This window comes from Balaenoptera borealis (assembly GCF_965194805.1).
Source record: "Balaenoptera borealis genome assembly, chromosome: 11".
In the NCBI taxonomy this organism is placed as follows: Eukaryota; Metazoa; Chordata; class Mammalia; order Artiodactyla; family Balaenopteridae; genus Balaenoptera; species Balaenoptera borealis.
Genome location: NC_138868.1, coordinates 14,232,413 through 14,254,547, shown reverse-complemented (window position 1 = coordinate 14,254,547; position 22,135 = coordinate 14,232,413). Strand labels below are relative to the sequence as shown.

Below are 22,135 nucleotides of genomic sequence, written 5' to 3'. Positions count from 1 at the left end.
GGGACCCTCTCCTCCAAAAAGGTGCTGCCTGGAGCCAGGAGCTTCCCGGCCCCAGAAAACCTCCGGTGATAAATTATGCAGCAGCACCTTTGTGCTGCCTCTCAGCCAGATGGGAGGTTTGCTCCCAGTCTTTTGTTTCCGGCTTTGCTCGCAACTCTGATCCTCCCTGGCTCAGCACAGAGGTGAGGGGGGAGCTCCTGTAGGCCATGTCCGGGCTTGCAGCGAGTCCCGAGTCCTGGGCAAGGCTTTTCCCAGCTGGGGCTCAGGCAGCGCCCTTCCCCTTCTCACTCTAACCTGAATGGGCAGGGGAGCAGAGCATTAGGGAAGGTTGCAGGCAATCCACTCAGCTGTGAGCAAGGATGGGAATGCCTACGTGCCGTGAAAGAATAAAGTTTGCTCAGAAGGGCGTAAGAGGTGCCCAAGGGCACCAAGGATGTTTGCTTCTTGCTAAATCAAAAATGCAGAACAGAAAATGGAGTCAAACGACAGCCAGGAAAGCTAGAGAATCAGCTCTTTTGAACGGCTGCTCTTGGTTATGGTCAACTTTCCGCAGCCCCCAAAACAACCATCACATCTCTGGCACCAACTTAAATGGAAGAAACAAAGAGACAACAGGGGTCAAACTTGGGGGTGGAGGAGCTGAGGGCTGGCGGGGGGGAGGGAGGAGCGAGTCGTGGGCTTGGGACCTGAATCAATTATCCTTGCACGCTGACAGGATTCCTGATTGAAGACAGTAGTCATGAAGGAAGGCAGCTCCACAACGCCCGGCCCCCAAATTGGGGCAATTACTATCTTATGAGCTCTGGGGCCTGACTCCTTTCCCAGGCCAGTGGGAGGGAGAGCTTGGAATTCTAAACTGTTCCAGCTACAAGAGACCTCAGCCAGCACCTCTCACCCCGGGTCACAGCACCCTTAGGGTGAGATGCCTGGCTGCATCCCTGACCACAGGGCTTTTAACAGGGAAGCTCTCAGAGGAAAGCGCCATATCCCAGGCCCTCTCCCAGGAGAACTAAGGCAGAGTGGGCCCCCTAGACTCATGGTATCGCTTAATAGATCTCTTTTTTGAAGTGTGGACAAGAGGGAAATATGCTTAGGTTTCATTAGGTTTTCAAGGGGGAAAAGAAAGGGCAAGATCTTTAAAAAAAAAGAAAGCAAAAAACCAGCTGAAATGAATGAAGGGCTGAGCCTCCATTTTAGCACATGACACTGTAGTATAACTACGGTTGTCTGGTTCCCGTAGTCCAAAGGCGAGAACCGTCTCTAATCCACTTCTGCAAGCATGCTAACAAACAACTAACATTTATCCAGACCTATGGTAACAGAGTAGTTGTCAGATTCTGTGTTGAATGGTTTGAACATACTATTATTTCATTTAATTTTTACAAGACCCTCACATGATAATTTATTACTACTCCACCCCCGCCCCCCACTTACAGATATGAACCCCGAAGTTCAGGGTGATAAAGTGTTTTGTACAGGGTCACAAAGATGTGGCGAAGCCAAGATGCAAACCCAGGCCTGCCTCTGCTTCTTGATCAAAGAGCTATGTATGCAGTGATTAGATTAGCACTTGACAAATGTGTGTCTGGGGAATGAATGAACAAATGAATGGGTGCAGAGCCCAGTTTAGGGAATGCTCCTGAGTGTGCTGGGGAGAAGGAACTGACCCTGTCAGCTCGAAGCTGGAAGGAGAGATGCAAGTACAGGCATTCATCAGAGCTATTTATAGGGCCAAAGCCTGGCTCTGCCAGCCAACCAGTTGGCATGAAGTCTTTCCTGGGATATTGAATCTCACCAGGCTGAGAAGGAGAAAAGGTCTTCCAATGCTGAAGTTGAGATGGTAATCCAGACACAGTCTGGGGCCAGATGCCCTATGTCCAGGCAACTGTGACAAAACTCATGGCTAAACTGCGTCAAGGAATGTAGAGACTGTGGCTGGAACAGGCTAACAGACCTAGTCGGCCATGGGCATGGAACTGTCTTGAAATTATGAGATGTGTCCAATCACAAAAAAAGACAAGACAACTTTTTAAAGTAGTCTCCAAAATTCTGTTCCTATTTTGGAAGCCCCTAGGATCAATCTTCTCTTCAAAGGAGAAGCGACATAGCCAGTCTCTCCCATGTTCCTTCTTCTTAGGGATCAAGATTAGCAGTCAATCCGTAGAAAGAATGAGAAGGACCTGTAAAATATCCTGTCCTCTGTGATTTCCTGTGTTCTCTGCTGGACCAGAAAATGGACATGCCCAACGTGCTCTGTATCAGACATGGCCATACTCAGTTCCCTTGCACCTGTCATTCTTAATACCATGTGCCAGTCCCAAAGATGTTATCTGATATGCAACAGGGGACAGAAGAGGAAATCCAAAGTCAGTGACAAGCCAAGCATCATTCACAAGTCCAGTAAGATCAGGGACAAGGTCAACCAAGCTCCATGACAACACCAGATGGAAAAGAAACCAGTCTCAGCTCCACTCATCTGCACTCATCCTCAGAAATAACCCTCTATCTACCAAAGCTTACCTGGAAGAGATCTCCAAGACAAACGTGGTTTCCACTCTTCAAATGGTGGTGGATTGTCTGAGGCCTCACGTCAACCCTCAACAGGAAGATACCCAGGGCTATTACCAGCAATCAGGTTCCCTTCCAAAATCTTTAAGGTTGGAGTATTATATAGGCTCAGGCCAAACCCACAGGCTCTAGGAAAAGCCCCAAGTACTAGCAGCATCCAAATAAGCACCTTATATCTTATTGTCTTGAATTCATTCCTAGCAGAGGTCAGATCTGCCTAACTGATCTACTATGACACACTGTCTTCTCCCTGAGCCCCTGGAACATAGTGCGGGATCCTTGGGGTGATATTTTTGGTTGAGCGACTGCTCCGTCTCACTGGTTGATGAACCATGAATCTGTCCCCTCCAAGCCTCTGAGGATGGCTCAGTATCAGGCCAGGCGAAGTTTAGATCTTGGTGCCACGGAGTGTCCTTATTCACATGCACAGAAAGCCTCCCATGCTTAGAAGTTTCCATTAAATATTTTGTCCTTAAAAAGAACCCAAATAGTTACCCAGAACCCTCCCATCCTTCTTCTATGAAGCATAAAATATACACAATTTTCTACCCCCCGTTCTCAATGCAGATGTAGTGTAGGCAATTTTGACAGCTCTGGAGCGATAAAGATCCTCTTGGCCAGTCTCAGCCCGGAACCTTCCAGCTCCCCTTTCCCTAGGGCAGAAGGCGACAATCTCCTCTCTGGCTTTGTTGGTATCCGTTTTAGCCCCCCCCTTTTTTTTTTCAGTGCCCTGCCATTTCCCTTGATCTTTTTCAAAACTTCCTCCAGGGGGCCGAGAGGAAAGTTCCATCCTCTTCCCTTGCAGCCCGAAGGGGAAAAGCCCCCAAAAAGCATAGCTGTCCCTTTAAGGGGCCCATGCGGTGGGAAGAGCAGCTACATTCCTACCCCAGTAGGGCCGCTGTCCCGACACGCCAGAGAGGCTGCAAATAACCTTCTAGGAGAGAGCTCGGGAGGGGGAGAGCACAGTGCAAAGAGGAACGTGGGTCGGCCGGGCTACTACTCCGAGAGGAAGAGTTAAGAGCTCGGTCGGGTTAGAGTGGGCATGGAAAAAGTCATTTAAAACCCACGGGTAGTTTAAATAACAGACAAGAGAACTCTGTTTTGGATTTGGGAGGTAAACACCTTTAAAACAAGTGCTCAGGCATCTCCACGCCCTGCCAGGCAAGTTCCGAAATCTGCACTATTTCCACACGAGCTCCCTTTACGTTACAGAATTGGCGCAAGGCCGTGGTCTACAGACCCCATTATTCTGAACCCCACCGCCTCATCCCGGCAGCGGGGAGAATGGGAAGATTCGGATCTCCCCCGGCTGAACAGCGGTGGGTGAATAGGGTTGGGATTCAAAGATCAAAGTTCTTTGATCTTTGGGCACAAACTAGAGGCAGCTGCTAAATCACGGGGTGCACCCACGGTCCTAGCCGGTTGCGGAGAAACAGATTCCATTGGAGCCCTAATCACACACACCAGTTGCGTACCGGCACCAAACAAGTTATTAATAAGGAGCAGATGAAGCAGCAGTCCTGCTGCCATCCCTCCAGCTTCCCCGAGGGCCACCGCGCGGGCCGGGAGGCTGCCTTCTGAGGTTCGGCGATACCCGCCCAGCTATCCCGGCCAGGGCGGATCTGCGGGAGCCTTCCAGCAGTTTCTTCCCTATGTCCCTCCTCTGCCCCTTTTCCAACCCTGCTTCCCCCTCCCCCCCTCCGGGAAGGATCCAGGGCAGGAAGCTGATTGGTCACAACCAGGAGAGGGAACCCAAAACACCACTAAGTGAAGATGCTGCGAGCAGGCAGTGCCCAAGGACCCTCGGCGGGAGCATGGTTCGGAGTCCGAGGAACTGTTCCTCGAGTGGAGGAATCCCCAGAGCTCAAGTATTCAGATTCCTCTGGAGCCTCTCCGCAATCCGCCCGAGACCCCCAGTCCCTGGAAGGAGGACTATTTACAATTTATGGTTTAGCGACCATCCTTCCCCGCCTCCCTTTCTTCGCCCACATTCATTCGCACCAAGGACACAGAGACCCTGTCTAAACCTGAAAAGGGAAGCACCCCAGCTCTTCAAAGAGCAGCGAGGAAAGGCGGGCGAGCGCCTCGGATCTTCCCCCCAGCCTGGCCCAGACCCGAGCCCGGGGAGCTCCTCCACCGCTGCCCCGTCTCGGACTGGAGGAGTTGGGGGAGCTCCCGGTCCCCTCCCTGGAACACAATCTCCGGGCTGCTGCTTGGAGTGAGGGCGAGGGGTCCCAGGCCCCAGCCTGCGCCGTCCCGCCCTCGGGAGGTGAGTCCTGCAGCGGACGGACCCAGGGAAAAACTTTCCCGCTGGGCCGGTCGGCGTGGGCGCGGCGGCGCCGCTTACCGTGTGCGCAGAGCAGGGCGCCAAGCAGCAGCGCGCCCCACGGCCGCCTCATGGTGCCGCCGCCGCCGCCGCCGCCGGCGCTCCCTGCCGGCCGGGGGTCCCGCCGGCTCCTGCGGGACGGCGCGGCGGAGGGTGTCGACGGAGGGTCCCCTAGGGGAAGCGTCCCGGTCCACGGTGGCGGGCGCACCCCGCAAGTCGACCTCCGGCCGCTGCCGCCTCCACTGCTGCCGAAGCCGAAGCCGCCCCACCAGTGGATCGGGAGGGGGTGTCCCGGGCCGGGCCGCCCCGCCCCGCCCCCAGCGCCGCAGCCCCCGCCACGGCCACCACGCCTGGTCCCGCCCCCAGCGCCGGCCCGGCCCCTTTCCGCCCTCGGCCCCCGCCCCCCGGTCCCCGGACCCCACCCGCCGGCGCCTGCAGCGCTGGCCCAGCTTCTCTTCAAGCCGCCCCCACGTTCCTAGCCCTCAAGAGAGCCCCCCCCCCCTCACTGTCGCCAGTACTACTGCTTTAAAGTCCTTAACTTAAAAAAGGTTTTATCCTAGCGGCAACTCTCGGATCCCCCTCACTCTAGTTCTGTGCCAGAGAGGTGCACCCAGGCTGACCCAAGTCGCCTGGACGTGACCCCGGCCCCCCTACCGGCCCCAAGTCCAGACTTTATTGATGTCTCAGAATACACAAGGCTTGCTAATGCATAATCCTCTCGGTCTTTATGGACATCAAACAAGGGACATCAGGGGGCCTGGAGTGCTGTGTCTTAACTAGCGTTCTCACTGTCAAAATTCCTTTCCTGAGATTTTCTCCACCCCTCCCCCCCACCCCCGCCTAGGCAGCGTTGTTCTAGAGCTAAATAATTCTACGACCTCCCCTTTTCGTTTATTCATTTCCTGAGGTGGTTGTCTGGGCCCTGTCGCCCCAGCTCAGACGTCCAGAATTGGCCCAGACGTAGTTCCTCCTCGCTGTCTTTGTAAATCAGCGTAGTTAGCCTCTTCACCTTCTTTGACTTTCAGATCCTGGCAAGAAAGGAAGGGGGTAAGGAAGTAAGCCCTCGCTTGCAGTTGTATTCTCTCAGAGACCTCAGCCTCCTCCCAGCTTCAGTCTCTAGGGCCTTCTAGCAATATTTAACTTTTGGGTTAGTACATAAAGTTATAAATTCCTCTCTTGTCTTAGCTTTGTGGCCTACGCCTCTCCCCAGTGCATATTAATAACATGGATTAATTTTGTTACCACCTGCCATTTTCTAGGTTGAATCTTGTCCTGATACTTTTGTCCAAGCCCCCAACTTCCTTAGGGTCCTGTATATCGCTTTTCCCTCCGAGCTGGTATGCCAACAGTTTCTGGCTTTGGATCATCTGCAATTTTGTTAAACCACTTTCTTCTCACTAGTAAATAGAGTGAGGAAGCCCCAAATGCGCCATGTTAGCTGAGGGGAGAGTAATTTGTTACAGTGCAAAGAGGATATTGGGAGATTTCTCCAATGGATTGGTTGCCATTTCATCCTCGCTTGTCTGCAATTTTTCAAAGGCTTTCACTTCAAATTACCATCTTTGACCAAAGCTAACATTAACTTTGCAATAGCAAGGAAAAAAATGCGTTGTTAACTGCTTCTTAGCCAGTATTTCTCTATTCTGTTTTGCCTAAAATTTTTATGCAGATGAAATGTTGAACTAACATCACCATGGTAACAAATACCATGAGGCATTTTCTGTGTATGTAGTTCTTTTTGCTGACTGAAGGCGGCAGTCGAGTCAGGTCAGGTTTACTTGATCTTACTGCTAGGAAAAAGTCAACCTTTAAGGCCTATGTCATCTTAGCCTAAAATCCAAGGAGAAAAGGGTGAAAAAGTAGAGGCTGGTTCTCAATCCCTCCTCCCCACAACGTTTTTGATGCAGCCTTCGTCGGTCTCAAGGTTTCAATATACGTTGCTTACGAAGACTTGCTTTTTGACCTGTTGAGGAAGACCTTATGATTCTGGAGACCATTTTTTTTCCCCACAGTGAAAACTAAGGACATGTGGTATAATGAATACATTTGCCCCAAAAAATCCAGAACAGGCGGTCACCATACTTTCAATGTCAGGGGATTAAGAATTTATAAACAGTTTCTGCTCTGTATTCAAAAGACAGGTTCCTTTCCAGAAGGCATGATTTGTGTTGTTTTTTCTGGGATTGAGGAGGAACAGGGAAGCTGGCTGTCCCTGTCTGACTCAGGCTCAAGAGACTGAATTTTCTGTGTGCATCCCGAGTCCTCCTCCTCCATGGTTCAGCACAGTTCTGGTGCACAGAGCCATTCCTGGCTGCTGTGAGTCACTGGGAATATCAATGGGTAGAAATGAACTTCATGCATAGTCCCTGGCTGGGTCACCCCCTAGGGTGAGTTAAGTCTTGGCTGTCAGAAACTGCTCTTGTGCCAGGAGTGCTAAACCATATTTATTTTTACCAGGCCTCTCAGACTTTCTTGTTTGGAGTGAGAGATCCTGAAAAGCATGCCAGAATGGGCTGTTTGTCTCCCTTTTATTGTCCTCTGGGACATGCCCCTAGGAAAGTTGTAGGGGATTGCCAATTCCAGAAGGGTCTCAGAGACATTCGTTTCCTCAGAAACACCACCCCTTTCCTTCATCCTTCTAGGACAGACCAGGGGACTGAATTTCTAAGATCAGAATATTGCCCTGAATTAGACCATCACTAATGGCCTTTTCAAAGGATACCCTGGGGGTGCTACAGAAACAAGATAGAAATGGGCACTATTTTGATCCAGTTGGGTTGGTAGAATCCTCTTACAACCCAGGCATCATTCAATAACCTGAATTCTAAACATAATTCTTCTAAAAGAGTAAAAGGTTTGACATTTCCACACTTTAAAACAGTGGTTCTTAATCAGGAGTGATTTTTGCTGACATGGGGCAATGCCTAGAGACATTTTTGGGAGTAGGTATTACTGGCAAATAATGAGTAGAGGCCATGGATGCTGCTAAACATTCTACAATAAGCAGGACATCCCTCCCCACAACAAATAATTATTCAGCCCAAAATGTTAATAGTGCTGAGGTTGAGAGACCCTGATTAAAAAATTAAGAACATGAGTCTGAAAAAAAGAATTGCTCCATCTCTAGGATCACTTTCTTGTGTGAATGGAAGAAGGAGTTCTTAAAGCTATAGAATGGAAAACAAGAGAAACAAGAGAAAGCACAGCTAAAGGAGCTAAAAGAGTCCTATACCTATCTGCCTAGGGATGCCTATTTCCAGTATTAACTCACTTAGTGGGAGTAAGTATTTATTATGGGTATATTATGTGCCAGACACTGTAGAAGCAGTAGTAAACAGATATATTGGGTCCCTGGAACTTACAGTCTGATGGTTGGGGAGGCTACAAGTATACAGAGGCATTAAAAGAATGATCTCACAAATGAATTTAAAGCTACAAATGATAGGGGCATTCAAGGAAAAGTACAGTGTTCTTTGAAAGGACAGACTTGATTTAGATTTGGGGGTTCAAGGAAGGCCTGTCAGAGGCACTAACACTAGCATGCTGAGTAAGATTCATCAGGCTAAGTGTGGATGGGGCGGGTCTTCTAGGCAGAAGGAACAGTATGTACAAAGGCCCTGAGCCAGGAAACAGTTATAGAAAAATATAATTAACTTTTAGCAATGGTATGCTTTTATCTAGGTTCAGGGGGCTACTACTGGAGACCAGGAAAAAAGAAAAAAAAAGAAAGTATAAGGGAATAGTCTGATTTGCATTTTTGTGCTTTCTTTAATTGCAAACCCTCCATACCACCACTTCAAGTACCAACACTTTTCATGTTCCAGCTCAGCAGTAGTATTTGAGCCAGGATCTGGGTACCATGGCTGATTCAGTTCCCTGGCATAACTTGGGGCGCACCCTGAAAAGTGGGACTTCCTAGATGTTTTTTTTTAATCTCCTGGAAGCTTGATAGTCACACACCTGGCACGTATAAGTAGAGCTTTTGCAGCAAACATCTCAGTATGTCTTGCTTATTTCAGTAGCAAAGATGAATTTAGAATGGTGGATAAACAAATGGATCAATGAATAAATACTCATTTAGTAACAAACATGACTCAAGCATCTATGTAAATGGTCTGTTTCACACATGCCCCTTTATAATTCATTTTCCACACAGCAGCCACAGTGACTTCCTAAAAAACAAATCAGATCATGTTATTACCAGGCTTAAAACCTTCCAATGGCTTCCTACTGCACTTAGAATAATAGCTGTACTTCTTACATGTCCTTTGAGGTCCTTCATGACCTGGCCTTTGCCTAATTCTTTGACCACTTTTCCCCTTACTCATTCTACTCTAGCCACACTGGTTTTCTTTCAGCTCTGTAACATGCTATCATTTCTTACAACTTTTGCACAAGCTGTCTCCTCTGTTTAGAATGCTGTTTCCCCAGACCCTTCCATGGCTGCTCCCAGCTCAATGTCATAGCCTCAGAGCTTACCATCTTGCATTTATTTGCCTTTTTCTCACTCAGCCTTTACCCTGTTTTATATAGGAGATTGGATAAGGGTTCCTGGAGGTGGTGCCATTTTGCCAAAGTCTTAGAGGATGTGTAAGAGTTTACTAGGCAGAAAATGTGGGAGAGGTACATTCTAGGCAGAGAGAAGAGCTTATCCCAAAGCAAGAGGGTGTGAAAGAGCTCAGTATGTTTGGGAATAGTGAGTAGGAAGGTATAGCTAGAGAATTAAGTGTGTAGGGAAGAGTAAATGGCACAGTGGCTGGAAAAGTAGGTTGGGACCCAACTGTGAAGGAATATATATGTCTGCATGTTAAGGAATTTTGATTCATCCTAGTAATGGTGAGTTAGCAATGTTTTTAAAGTAAGGAAGTAACATGGGCAAATTTAACATTTAGAACAATAAACTCTTGTAACAATGTAGAGGATGGCTTGGGGGAGAAAAAATAGACACAGACTGCAGCTTTTTGTCCTAATATTCTAAAGCTTGGGAACTTCCAGTTCATATCCTAAGTTTATTTAATGATTCCTAGTAGATTCCCTCTCATCTTCCTGAACTAGTTATCTTAGTTTGTCTACTTGTAGCATCGTCTCTATGCCTTTTGTTGAGTTAGTTGCGTTTTTTCTGGGTATTTCTTTTTTTTTTTTTTTTTAAAGATTTATTGATTGATTGATTACTATGTTGGGTCTTCGTTTCTGTGCTAGGGCTTTCTCTAGTTGCGGCAAGCGGGGGCCACTCTTCATCGCGGTGCGCGGGCCTCTCACTATCGCGGCCTCTCTTGTTGAGGAGCACAGGCTCCAGACGCGCAGGCTCAGTAATTGTGGCTCACGGGCCTAGTTGCTCCGCGGCATGTGGGATCTTCCCAGACCAGGGCTCGAACCCGTGTCCCCTGCATTAGCAGGCAGATTCTCAACCACTGCGCCACCAGGGAAGCCCCTGGGTATTTCTTAAGATACCGTGATCTGTCACACATAGTATTTAGGTGTAAGGAGGAGATGCCAATGCTTTCTGATTGATTTTTAATCTTCTCAATGATGCCTTGCCATTTGCTGGCCTTTTTATTTAATAACTTTGTTTCATGAACTGGTTCCTGTGAGGCAACCATAAGTCCTGTGGATTGGATGGCTTTCATTTTCTAAACTTTTAATCTAAAGTGGGGAAAAAAGTCTATTTAACAGGCATTTATTCTGTCAGGCACTGTGCATGATTCTAGAAACTTAAAGATGAATGAAGACTGTCTCTGACCTCCAGGAACTCAGAATCTAGTAGGATAATTCAAATTGTTGTTTTTTTTTTTAATGACATAAATATTTTTTAAGTCTACTTTTTAAAATATTGGTTCAATTTCATTTCCAGTCCTTATCCACATGCATAACCTGTGTACATTAACATTTATAGAACACTCCACCCAACAATAGCAGGGTATACATTCTTTTCAAAGAGCACCCAGAACATTAACTAAGGCATATTTACTAAGGTAGCCCATATTCCAGATCATAAAACAATTCTCAATAAAGGCAAAAAAGATTCAAGTCATATAAGATTTCTCCAGGTATATCTGACCCCAGTGGAATTAAACTAGAAATCAGGGACTTCCCTGGTGGTCCAGTGGTTATGACTCCACGTTTTCACCGCCAAGGACCCTGGTTCAATCCCTGGTCAGGGAACTAAGATCCCATAAGCTGCACAAAAAAAAAAAACCCAAAACAAACAAAAAACCAGAAACACCTCTGGAAAATCCCCCAATATATGGAAATTTTGAATAATACACTTCTATATAACCCATGGGTCAATGAAGAATTCCAAAGGAAAATTAGATAATGTTTTCTATTTTAGTTTATAAATTTAAATGTTTCTAAAAGTACAAAATCACATTTTTGAAGATTGGAGTTCTTTTTGTGGGAAGATTTTTAACTAAAAATTCCATTTCTTTATAAATATACAGCCTTTAGGTCGATCTTTGTTGCTGAGTGCAGGCTTTCTCTAGTTGCGGCGAGCGGGGGCTACTCTTTGTTGCGGTACGTGGGCTTCTCATTGTGGTGGCTTCTCTTGTTGTGGAGCTCTAAAGCACAGGCTCAGTAGTTGTGGCGCACGGGCTTAGTTGCTCCACGGCATGTGGGATCTTCCCGGGCCAGGGCTTGAACCCGTGTCCCCTGCATTGGCAGCCGGATTCTTAACCACTGCGCCACCAGGGAAGCCCCAGGAAGCCCCTCATCTGTTTATTCTTGAGTGAAACTTGTTAGTTTGGGTTTCAAGGAATTTTTCCATTTTACCTAATATGTTAAATGAGTAGTGTTGTCCTACTATTCCCTTAGTGAAAATGACACAAATAGTTATCGCTGTGCATACTCCAGGACAGAGGAAGGCACAGCTAATTTTTGTGGGCTACCAAGAAGGATCAGAAAATCTTCCTCCGTTTTACACTACATGAACGTGTAATTCCCAACTCTTTTTGCAGCTCTGAAAATATAAAATAACAAGAAGGTACTAGTCTGTAATTGTCTTTGAGCTCCAGTTCAATTTAAGCCATGTCCTCTTAACCACTTTCTCGAAATGCATTAGTTTTCTTTAACTGCCCAAGAAATGGGAACATTTATTTTTCCTTGCAAATTCTCCCAAAGCTCTGGTCTGTTGACCTGTGGCAGTCCAAAATGATTTGTCTGTAAATAGCATTTTAAACTAAACATGTAAATCTCATACAGTGGCATCGCACGTAGTTTCTGCTTTGCTTTTATGGAAGATAAGTCTTTGAAGAAGAGCCTAGTAGCTCAGCATGGATTTCATGACCTGCATTTCTTAGTAGCTACTTCGCCTTTAGCATCTTTCTGCTTGATGAGTTGATAAAAGCTTGTCCTAGTTTCTTGAGCCTGCTTTGTAAGAATAAGTCAGACTGCATTTTTTCTTTCTATTGTTTCCTTGAAGTTTAAAACTATTTGGTACATTTATATTTGCTCTTCTGTGGTTTTCAATTCCAGGGAGGATTTTCTTCCCTATCAATCTCTTCATAGGTCCTCTGCAGAGCCAGAGAGGTCTATTAATTTTCTCTATATAATTAGAAATTATAATCTGATAAATTGGTGTCTCAGCATATCCTCTTTTGTGGGTATTTTTCCTCTTGTTTTGAGTTTGATGTTTCCATTCCTTATGCAATAGTACTGTCACATCTCAAGCACTCTCTGTTTTGACCAATTTCATAATACTTGCTTATTTTCAGGATTGTGGAGTTGATTTCTGATTTACTGGTCTATCTGGATGATTATTTGTTTAGGTAAAAATTTCAGACATATGTAATGATAATTTAAGAACCTGAAAAGCACATCTAAATTGAAGGCTGACATGTTTTTCTTTTCGTAACATTCCACAGGGTCACAGAAATACACTTGACTTTAACAATTCTTGTGTATTTCCCCTTTTCTTAAGACCTGATGTTGTGTATGTTTCACTGAAAAACTTCCTTCACTACTGACCGGTTGCCAAAACCTATTTGTGTAATGTACGGCAGAAGAGAAATCTAAAAGTAATGGCTCCTTCTTGGGAAAAACAAACACTGTATGGAATGTCATCACTTCTGCTAAAAAATTTTTTTAAGATTTTTAAGCCACTCATTTATTGTTTGTTTGTCTTCAGGTTATAATGCATGCCTATTATAGAAAAAATTTAACAGTATGTAAAAGTATAAAGAAGAAAAATGTAAGCAGTAATTCCACCACCATTAAAAAGGCTACCTGCTATTTCTGTGCAACCCCAAATTTTCTTGAAGCCTTAGCTTAGCGACCACCTGCCCTTTTCCAAGTCTTCCTCCTCAATAGACTGTTTAGGACATTGAGTGGAAGACTGACTTTAAATATAAGGGCCCTTGGGATTTTTATGGAAGGGATGGAGCTGTAGGAAAAACCTACAAATTGCTCCAGAGATGACATCTTGTTCTTATTTAGCTTTCTTTGAGTCATTAACAGTCGGGCGCCACTGGTGCTGAAACTTATCATTATTATAACCGCAAATGGGTTAATGCCCAAACAAAGCTGTATTCTTGGGGCTGGTTCCCAGCTCCACCACACAGACCCCAACAGCAGCACCCTCTGAGTCCCAGGATAATGCCCCACAAATAAGGGGATGTCAAATGTTCAGCCTGGACTCAAAATTCTCTTCTTTTATCTGGGAGCTTCCAGTTGCTGGCAGGGCAGAGCAAAAAGAAAAATAAATAAATAAAACCCAAGCCAACAAACCCTAAAAAAAGAGGCTGTGTGGTTTAGCGGTCAGACCACTAGCCTGGAGGTTGAGATCGTTGAGATCCAGTTCCAGCTCTCCCACTGACTGGCTGGATGATGCTAGACAAGTCATTTTCCTGACATGTTCCTCGGTTTCCCTACTTAGAAAAGGGAGAAGTGCATTAGGAAGTTTTATGAGGACAAATGAAATGATCTGAGAATAGCTTCAGGTTGCTTGGAAATAAAATGAAATTGTAACCCTTAATAATTACCATCCTATTACTTTATTAATAATATAGTAAAAAGCCACAGGTGTGAAAGTGATGGAACTCCCATAACTCTCAAGGTGCATGGGGTAGGGGTGGGGGTGGGAGGCAAGGGTGGAGGTAGAAGGCAAATATTTTTTTTATTATGTGCAGGACTTCACATCAAATACCAAATTAGTTAACTTATTACCTCAAGATAATAAATGCTGCTCTGAGTTCGGCTCTGTCCCTTTATCCTTACCACATCCAAACTCAGAGTGACTCACAGGAGCCTAGAAATGAGACACATATACAATTTTAAGGGAAAGGGAGAATTAGGAGGTTTGAAGCTTCTGCTGGAGAAGGCTAAGAATAGACCACTCAGAACACAAAGAGAAGAACCTCCTCTTTCCTTTTTCTCCCAGTGTAGGTGGTCCACTGGTTTCCCAATCATTCCTTTGATAGAATGATTTTTGTTTTCTTTCTTTCCACAAAACCTCACCTCATGTGGGGGGAGAGCTAACTAAAAAAGTGAGGACAGAGTGACTTTTTCTACTATGTTTGAACTGTGACAAGTGGTACACACCACTAACCCGTTGTTGGGCGTGGAGAGGTGCAAAAAGAGAAATATCCAGATATCTGGGAACTTGAAAACCAATGAACGCTCTCCCCTTTTAAAGGAAAAGTGAACAATTAGGGATATAAGGGAAAAAATCCAATAGGTGTCCTTGTTTGTGCATCCCATCCCCCCAGAAGTGAAGTGTCTTCGTAAGAAAAAAAGAAAAGACACTTGGGAAGGGTACCAAATAGTAAGGGATAGAAGTAGAAGGAGGGGCTATAAAGATAAAGAGGAATTTGAGAGGAAATGTCAATGAAGTCATAGAGGATTTAATGAGCACTTTCTGGATGCTCAGCCTTGTCACAGGCAGAAAAGACACATCCCTGACCTCACCTCAAGAAGCAGCCAAGATATACGCACGTGAAAGCACTTTGTAGTAATTTAAGATGATAAATAATAAGGAGATAAAAATAGGTAATGGGATAGTAAATGTTTATGGGAATTTAGGGGTGGGAGCTATTATTGTGATTTAGGATAACAGTTGTATAAAGCAGGAGTAGTTATGAAATTCAGAAATTGCGGGTATATGGAGGGCTGGCAATAATTTTTCGACACCGGGAAATATGATGGTTTCAAAGGAACTCTCCACCTCAAATTCCTCTAAAACCAACGCCTCAAGAAAGGGAGTCCAAAGAAACTATGACCGCCGCGAAGAGACAGCTCCCGGAACTAGTGTGGCCAGCTTGGCGTTGCGATACGGAGACTGTTTGCGTGGCACCCCCTCCGCCTCTAGCCTCTCCTCCCGCCGCGTGGGTGCCATGGCAACAGAGAGAGCCCTAGACCTGGGTGCCGGAAGCGGGAGAGCTGGAGCTCTGAAGCTACCCTGGTCAAAGGATGCTGAGTCCGGAACGCCTAGCCCTACCGGACTACGAGTATCTGGGTAGGCGGTTCCTTCAGCTTCGGGGAAGGAAAGAAGTGCAGACGAATTAGGCCAGGGTCTGGGGAGGAGGCCGGGGCGAGGTCTGAGTGGGAACGGGTAGGGTGGGCTAGGGAGGGGCGGGGTGGGGGCGGTCCAGGGCCTGAACTTGGAAGGCCCAGCGAGGAGGAAAACAGCATCTGGGGAGTAAAGAATGCTGAAGTGTACCCGCTGGAGCTCAGAGAGTGTGGATTGTGCCCTAAGGCTAGGTTGGAGTTGAGAATTGAGGGGCCTTTGGGGGTATTACTGATATGCTGCCAGTGGAGTAACCTTGGAACCTTGAAGTGACAAATCAGTCATTCTGTGAACAGTCATTTAACCGTTATAGCGGCAACTAACATTTTTGAGCATTTCTTTTACATTAGGCACTATGCCAAGCATTTTACGTACATTCTTTTTTTTTTTTTTTTTTTTTTTGGCTGTGTTGGATCTTCGTTAATGTGCGAGGGCTTTCTCTAGTTGCGGCAAACGGGGGCCACTCTTCATCGCGGTGCGCAGGCCTCTCACTATCGCGGCCTCTCTTGGTGCGGAGCACAGGCTCCAGACGCACAGGCTCAGTAGTTGTAGCTCACGGGCCTAGTTGCTCCGCGGCATGTGGGATCCTCCCAGACCAGGGCTCGAACCCGTGTCCCCTGCATTGGCAGGCAGATTCTCAACCACTGCGCCACCGGAGAAGCCCTCGCGTGCATACTTTACTGAATCTTCATAACAGCCCCAGGAGGAGACTGTGGTTTTCTTCCATTTTGCAGACGGAGAAACTGAGGCTGAAGAGGTGACTTGCACAAATAAGGCCACACAGCTATAAAATGGTAGGCCTAGGATCAGAACCTAATTTGCCCACTCCTGAGCTTGAGCTCTTGACCATTAAGGCTGTGGCTGTAATACTTTACACACACTGTAACACCTTCAGTGTGTAAGGCATTTACTGGATGAAAAAAGGATATATGTATGTTGTGTGTGTATATACATACATGTATGCACACATGTTTTAAAAAATTAATAGACTTTTTTAGAGCAATTTTAAGTTTACAGAAAATTGAGCAGATATTATAGAGTGTTCCCATATACTCCCTCTCTGTCTCACTCAGAGCTTCCCATTATTAACATGTGACATTAATATAGTACATTCATTACAATTGATGAACCAATATTGATACATTATTATTAACCAAAATCTACAGTTTACATTAGGGTTCACTCTTTGTGTTGTACAGTTTTATGGGTTTTGACAAATGCACGATGTCATGTATCAACCATTATAGTATTATGCAGAATAGTTTCACTGCCCTGAAAATCCTCTGTGCTCTATCTCTTCATCCTTTCCTCTGTCCCCCAACCACTGACAACCATTGATCTTTTTACTGTCTCTAAAGTTTTACGTTTCCAGAATGTCATGTAGTTGGAGTCATAGAGTAAGTAACCTTTTCAGACTGGCTTTTTTCACTGAGCAATATGCGTTTAAGGTCCCTCCATGTCTTTTCCTGGCTTGATAGTTCATTTCTTTTTATCACTGAATAATATTCAATTGTATGGATGTACTATACACATTTTTTAATGAAAAACAATTCTAGTTTAATTTTTTGAATTAGTAATATGGAAACTAGGTTAAAAAACATAAAGAAGTTTATAATGAAAAGTCTCTTCCAACCCTTTTCCCCCATCTGCCAGTTTCCATCCATCCTCAGCCCCCACTAGTAACCACTATTACTGGTTTCCTGTGTATCCTTCCAGAGTTTAGTTTATTATGTATATAAGGGAGAATATACTTTTTTCGTTCAATATATCTCAGAGTGATTTCTATGTCAGTGAGAGCTTTCTCATTCTTTTAAAAAAAATGTTTAGCTACATAGTACTTTAAATAATTTATTTGACCAATTCTCTATTGGTACACATGTTGTTTTTAGCCTTTTGCTATTACTGAAAATACCCCACTGAATAACCTGTAATTTTGTGCCATTGCTAGTATATCTGCAAGGATAAATTCCACAAAGTGAAATTGGTGGGTCAGGGACATATGCATTTTAAATATTGATGGATATTGCCAAATCGTCTTTCACAGGGGTTGTACCATTTTACACTGCACTAGCAATGTAAGAGTATGCCTGTTTCCCCATAGTCTTTCCAACAAAGTATATCAAACTCAAACCATCAGATTTTTTCAACCTGTTAAGTGACAGATAGTCCCAGGGTAGATTTAATGTACATTTCTTTTCTGAAGTTGAGCATCTTTTCACCAGGTTTAAGGGCTGTGTGGTTTTTGAAAGGTATATATATATATATAGATCTATATATCTATATATATATATAAAGAGCATTGTTATATCACAGATAATTTTGCATCCAATGAATAATAGTGTCTAGCAATGCCTAGACTTTTGCTAAGGATTTTATGTATTTTATCTTATTTACTCAGTACTAATGAATCTATGAAATATTTGAAAAGCCTAGTCTATTGTTCAGTTCCTTGGATGTTTGCGTCAAAGTCCTAACATATTTAAATTATATGCCTCAAAGGCTTGACATATTTAATATACTGGTGCTTTGGTGAGTAGAAGTTGGTGGTCCCTCCATAAGTGGCTTTTTTCAGCCACTAATTCAGTGGCAATGTTGATAATGAATCTATAAACAGAATCAAAATTTCAGGTTGGTTGTAAAAGCTTCAATGTCCAACCTCTTATCTAATTATTGAACCCTGGATTATTGAACCTCCTTCAGGTTCTGTTGCATATTTAAGTGCCTTAACTCCCTGTCCCATTCACCATCTGGACATTCATACTGCCCTAAGCAGGGTCATACTACTCATTGGCTTCCTCATGGTTCCTCAGACCATACAACTCTGCTGAAATGCATTTGTCTTTAGTTGAGAACAACCCTGCCCATTACAGTTTGGTCTCTTTTAGAGGCATGCTGTTGCTATTTTGAAGCATTCACCCTCAATATAATGACCACTGAAAATCACCCCTTATAGATTAATTTAATAAAATATTTTCTGATTTGAAAATTTAAATACCTACGGAGGTTATATTTGGCTTGGCTTGGCTTTTCTTCTTCTTCCTTCTTCTCTCCTCCTCCTCCTCCTCCTCCTTCTTCTTCTTCTTTTTTTTTAAAACAAATTATAAAGTCACATGTGTAGGCCTAGAGAAGAAAATACACATAGAAAAAAGAAAATTGCACAGATAGGAAAGCTCTAGGTATTCAGTGCATCAGAAAAGTGAAAGCTCAATATCCCTTGGTAAGTGTGTCTGGAGACCTCTTTTTAGTATTATGGTATAAATGACAGGGATATCTATTCAGTGAATATCCATAGATTTTCCTTTCTACCTGCTAGCCAAGGCTTATATTTGCCTTTTTGAGTACTAGTGAAGAAAACAGTCTTTCATCCTGTTGGGTAAACTGATCCATTGCCTGCTGACTTTGTGGATTAGGAACCTGTAATCATGGCCTGGAATGGCTTAGGATCTTAAGATCATCATTACAGAATTGACTCCATGATGTTCATGCCTTCAGTCATCAGAATGGAGTGATAGGAACTATGTTAATGCAGGCGTGAATAGAGAGAGGAGAGTCTGGTAAGGAGATGAAATAAATATAGAGCCCTTGAAAGGTTTCCACTTTATGAAAGCTACTTATTGGAAGCTTCTGCCAGAGGCTGAGGTGTGTCTGTGTATCTGGTTGGGTGTGGAGAGTTCTCTAGAGCTGAAGGGCAGCCTGTTCTGGTCCCAGGTTTGCAAAACACACTACCTACGTGCTGACCTGAGTGTAAGCGTTGACCTGAGTGTAAGAATGAGGGTGTGAGGTTTATTATTTTACCCCACCTAAATTGGTGAGGTGCTTGCTTTCACTCATGCTTAATTTGCCTCTTCTGTTTCTTTGGATACTGCTTATTCTCACTAAGACTGGCAGTGGACTGGCATAATAGATAACTCCAGGAAATCAGAGATGGTCTTTCTCCTTCGGAGGCTATAGTTTTAGAGGAATCACAATAAACTGGATAGTTACTTTTAAGCTATAGTTTTTGAGCACTTCATTTATACTTAGCACTGTGCCTTAACTCATTTAATCTTCACAACCACCATACAGGTAGGTATTATTATTAGTCCTATTTAGTAGTTATTAATATCGTCTCCTCATTTTACAAATAAGGAAACTGAGGCTTAGAAAGGCTAATTGATTGGTACAAAGTCACATAGGTGATGATACATAAAAGCAGGGATTCAAATCCAGGTTTATCGGATTCCATGCCTGTGTTTTCCTCTCTACCAAGAAGATAAAAATAAACAAACCAAAATATCTATTGCCTGTAAAGGGCAGTGATCCTTGCTTCCCTTTTAAGAATGGAGTTCTTAAACAGTTCATTAGTTGCAAATCAGTTTCCTGAAAACAGGAATTGTATCTTTCTCATCATTGTATACCCACCTTTCACAATATAGACACTTTATACATACATATGTGTTAAATTGAATATGAATAATCTGACCTTAGGGTCCCCCAAATGTGAGCAAGCTAACAACAATAACTAAGACTTACTAAGTACTTACTATGTACCAGGTAACATTTTATGTGCTTTATAAACATTAATGCACATGAAGATAGTTTCAGTTTTTATCTCCATTTCACATGTGAGGAAACTGCAGCACAAAGGTATTAAATAACTAGTTAGTGAGTCCTAGAGGCAGAATTCTAATCTAGCAGTCTGACTCCGGAGTCCACATTGTTAAACTCCATGCTATGAATACCTTGAGCAACTCCAACAATGAGGCTCCAACTATTGCATAGACCTGCTTATAATGGTTGCATGGATTCTGGAGTAAGTTCAGGTGACTCCAAGGGCTTAATTTAACATTTCTGCCAGGAGGGGGCATCCTAGGAACCAGGATGGATCAGGGAATAGTAAAATTCCAGTTCCCTCTTGCCACTGGACTCACCTCTCAAAGGCAGGCAATAAAGAAGATAACTTCTAAAAATAAACCATTTAGGAGAGTTTTAATGGCAATAATCTATGTACTTTGTGTAGCTGTGTGACCTTGAAGAAGTTACTCAGCCTCTCTGTGCCTTAGTTTCCTGATATGCAAAATGTACTTACCTCATACATGTAAGCTTTTAGAGCAATGCCTGGCTGCTACATTGTATCTACATTGTGAAAAGAGGATACACAAAGATGAGTAAGATACCTTTCCTTCTAGAGCACCTGGGTAGGTGCTCAATAAATATTAGCTGCTATTATTACTCCTACATTTTAATAAAAATGTGTAATACATCTGTGGCAGCCATGAGATTGTGCCTCTCAGATCCCCTATTATGTGGAGGGGAGGGTAATTAACTCTGAACCCCAGCTCTCAATCCAACACCTTGTTCACATTGAGGTCACCCTTCCCGCAGGCTGCTCCCAGCGGATGACTGGGTGGGGAAGACCCACTTTTATGAGAAGTGTGACTCCTCTGATGGTGACTTTGGCTTGAGGACTCCCACTGCACTGCAGTCTAATACTCTCAACTCCCTCGCTCTTCTTTACAAGGGTCAACCCTGCATTGTGGTCTGTCAGCTCTCCCAGCTTCTTCCAGCTCCCTCCCCATTTTCCCTCATGGGCTTTTCAGTATATCTCTTGCATGTCTGATCCTGTCTTGTTGTCTGCTTCTCAGAGTACCTGGACTAAGACAACATCCAACAGTCACTGATATAGTCCCTTCCAGTCATGAGGTTGATACAGTTTTTTCAAGCCTTGACAAAGGTTCTGACATATGATTCTTTCTATGTTGAAGATTATTAAGTGTTACTAATCTTATTTTTTTGCATTTGCTGATATCATAGCACATGATATTTACTTGTCTTACTGCCAGACACAATTTCTTTTTTTGCTTTTGGATGAATCCTGATAAGCAAACTTATTTTTGTTTGAATATAATTAGTGAATCTTCCAAACCCAACCCTATGCTAGGAAACATTGCTATTCACAATAAGTCAACAGAAATACTGTTAGGACTTTAGAGTGCTTGGGTTGTTGCAGAAAGAAAAAGAAATATTACAGATGTTACGCTGGCTTCCTAAATCTTTGGAAACTAGGTTTATAATATATAAAGCTGGTCACTTAAAAACAGTCATGAACGTGTTCACAAAACCATCTCTTTCCTTTCTTCTTCCCCCCTTCCCCTTCCTTTCTTTTCTTCCTAATTGTTCCTTTCTTTCTTTCTTCCTGAATACCTTCTCTATGTAAAGCAAAGCATGAATATAAAGTGTTCCTCCCTACAGGAAACTTATGCCAAAGATGGGAGATGGGACATATTCATAAATGACTGTAACACAAAGTGACAGTGTTAATAAGTGCCAACCAAACTGGGAAATGGCCAAGACACCTGCATACATACAGTTCACTCACTCTATAACGACACTTATTTCCCATCTCCCATCTTTGGCATAAGCTTCCTGTAGGGAGGAACACTTTATATTCATGCTTTGCTTTACATAGAGAAGGTATTCAGGAAGAAAGAAAGAAAGGAACAATTAGGAAGAAAAGAAAGGAAGGGGAAGGGGGGAAGAAGAAAGGAAAGAGATGGTTTTGTGAACACGTTCATGACTGTTTTTAAGTGACCAGCTTTATATATTATAAACCTAGTTTCCAAAGATTTAGGAAGCCAGCGTAACATCTGTAATATTTCTTTTTCTTTCTGCAACAACCCAAGCACTCTAAAGTCCTAACAGTATTTCTGTTGACTTATTGTGAATAGCAATGTTTCCTAGCATAGGGTTGGGTTTGGAAGATT

The 22,135-nt window shown here is 43.9% G+C and overlaps 2 protein-coding genes across 11 annotated transcripts in view; one reads left to right on the top strand and one right to left on the bottom strand.

Moving 5' to 3' along the window:
- Positions 1-5,214, bottom strand: part of LRP4 (LDL receptor related protein 4) — a 52,073-nt gene extending 46,859 nt beyond the window's left edge. For 4 of the 8 annotated variants that reach the window (XM_082340098.1, XM_082340099.1, XM_082340101.1 and 1 more), the window contains exon 1: positions 4,916-5,211. In XM_082340098.1, the coding sequence (XP_082196224.1) occupies positions 4,916-4,967 (52 nt within the window). In that variant the 5' untranslated portion in view covers positions 4,968-5,211. Of the gene's footprint in view, positions 1-4,915 lie in introns of all 8 variants that reach the window. The other 4 variants (XR_014231207.1, XM_082340104.1, XM_082340102.1 and 1 more) reach the window with 2 other exon arrangements.
- A 4,811-nt stretch (positions 5,215-10,025) lies between these two features.
- CSTPP1 (centriolar satellite-associated tubulin polyglutamylase complex regulator 1) overlaps positions 10,026-22,135 on the top strand; it is a 204,619-nt gene continuing 192,509 nt past the window's right edge. Inside the window, exon 1 of one of the 3 annotated variants that reach the window (XM_082340270.1) lies at positions 10,026-15,341. In XM_082340270.1, the coding sequence (XP_082196396.1) occupies positions 15,296-15,341 (46 nt within the window). In that variant the 5' untranslated portion in view covers positions 10,026-15,295. The remainder of the gene's footprint in view (positions 15,342-22,135) is intronic. The other 2 variants (XM_082340269.1, XM_082340268.1) reach the window with 2 other exon arrangements.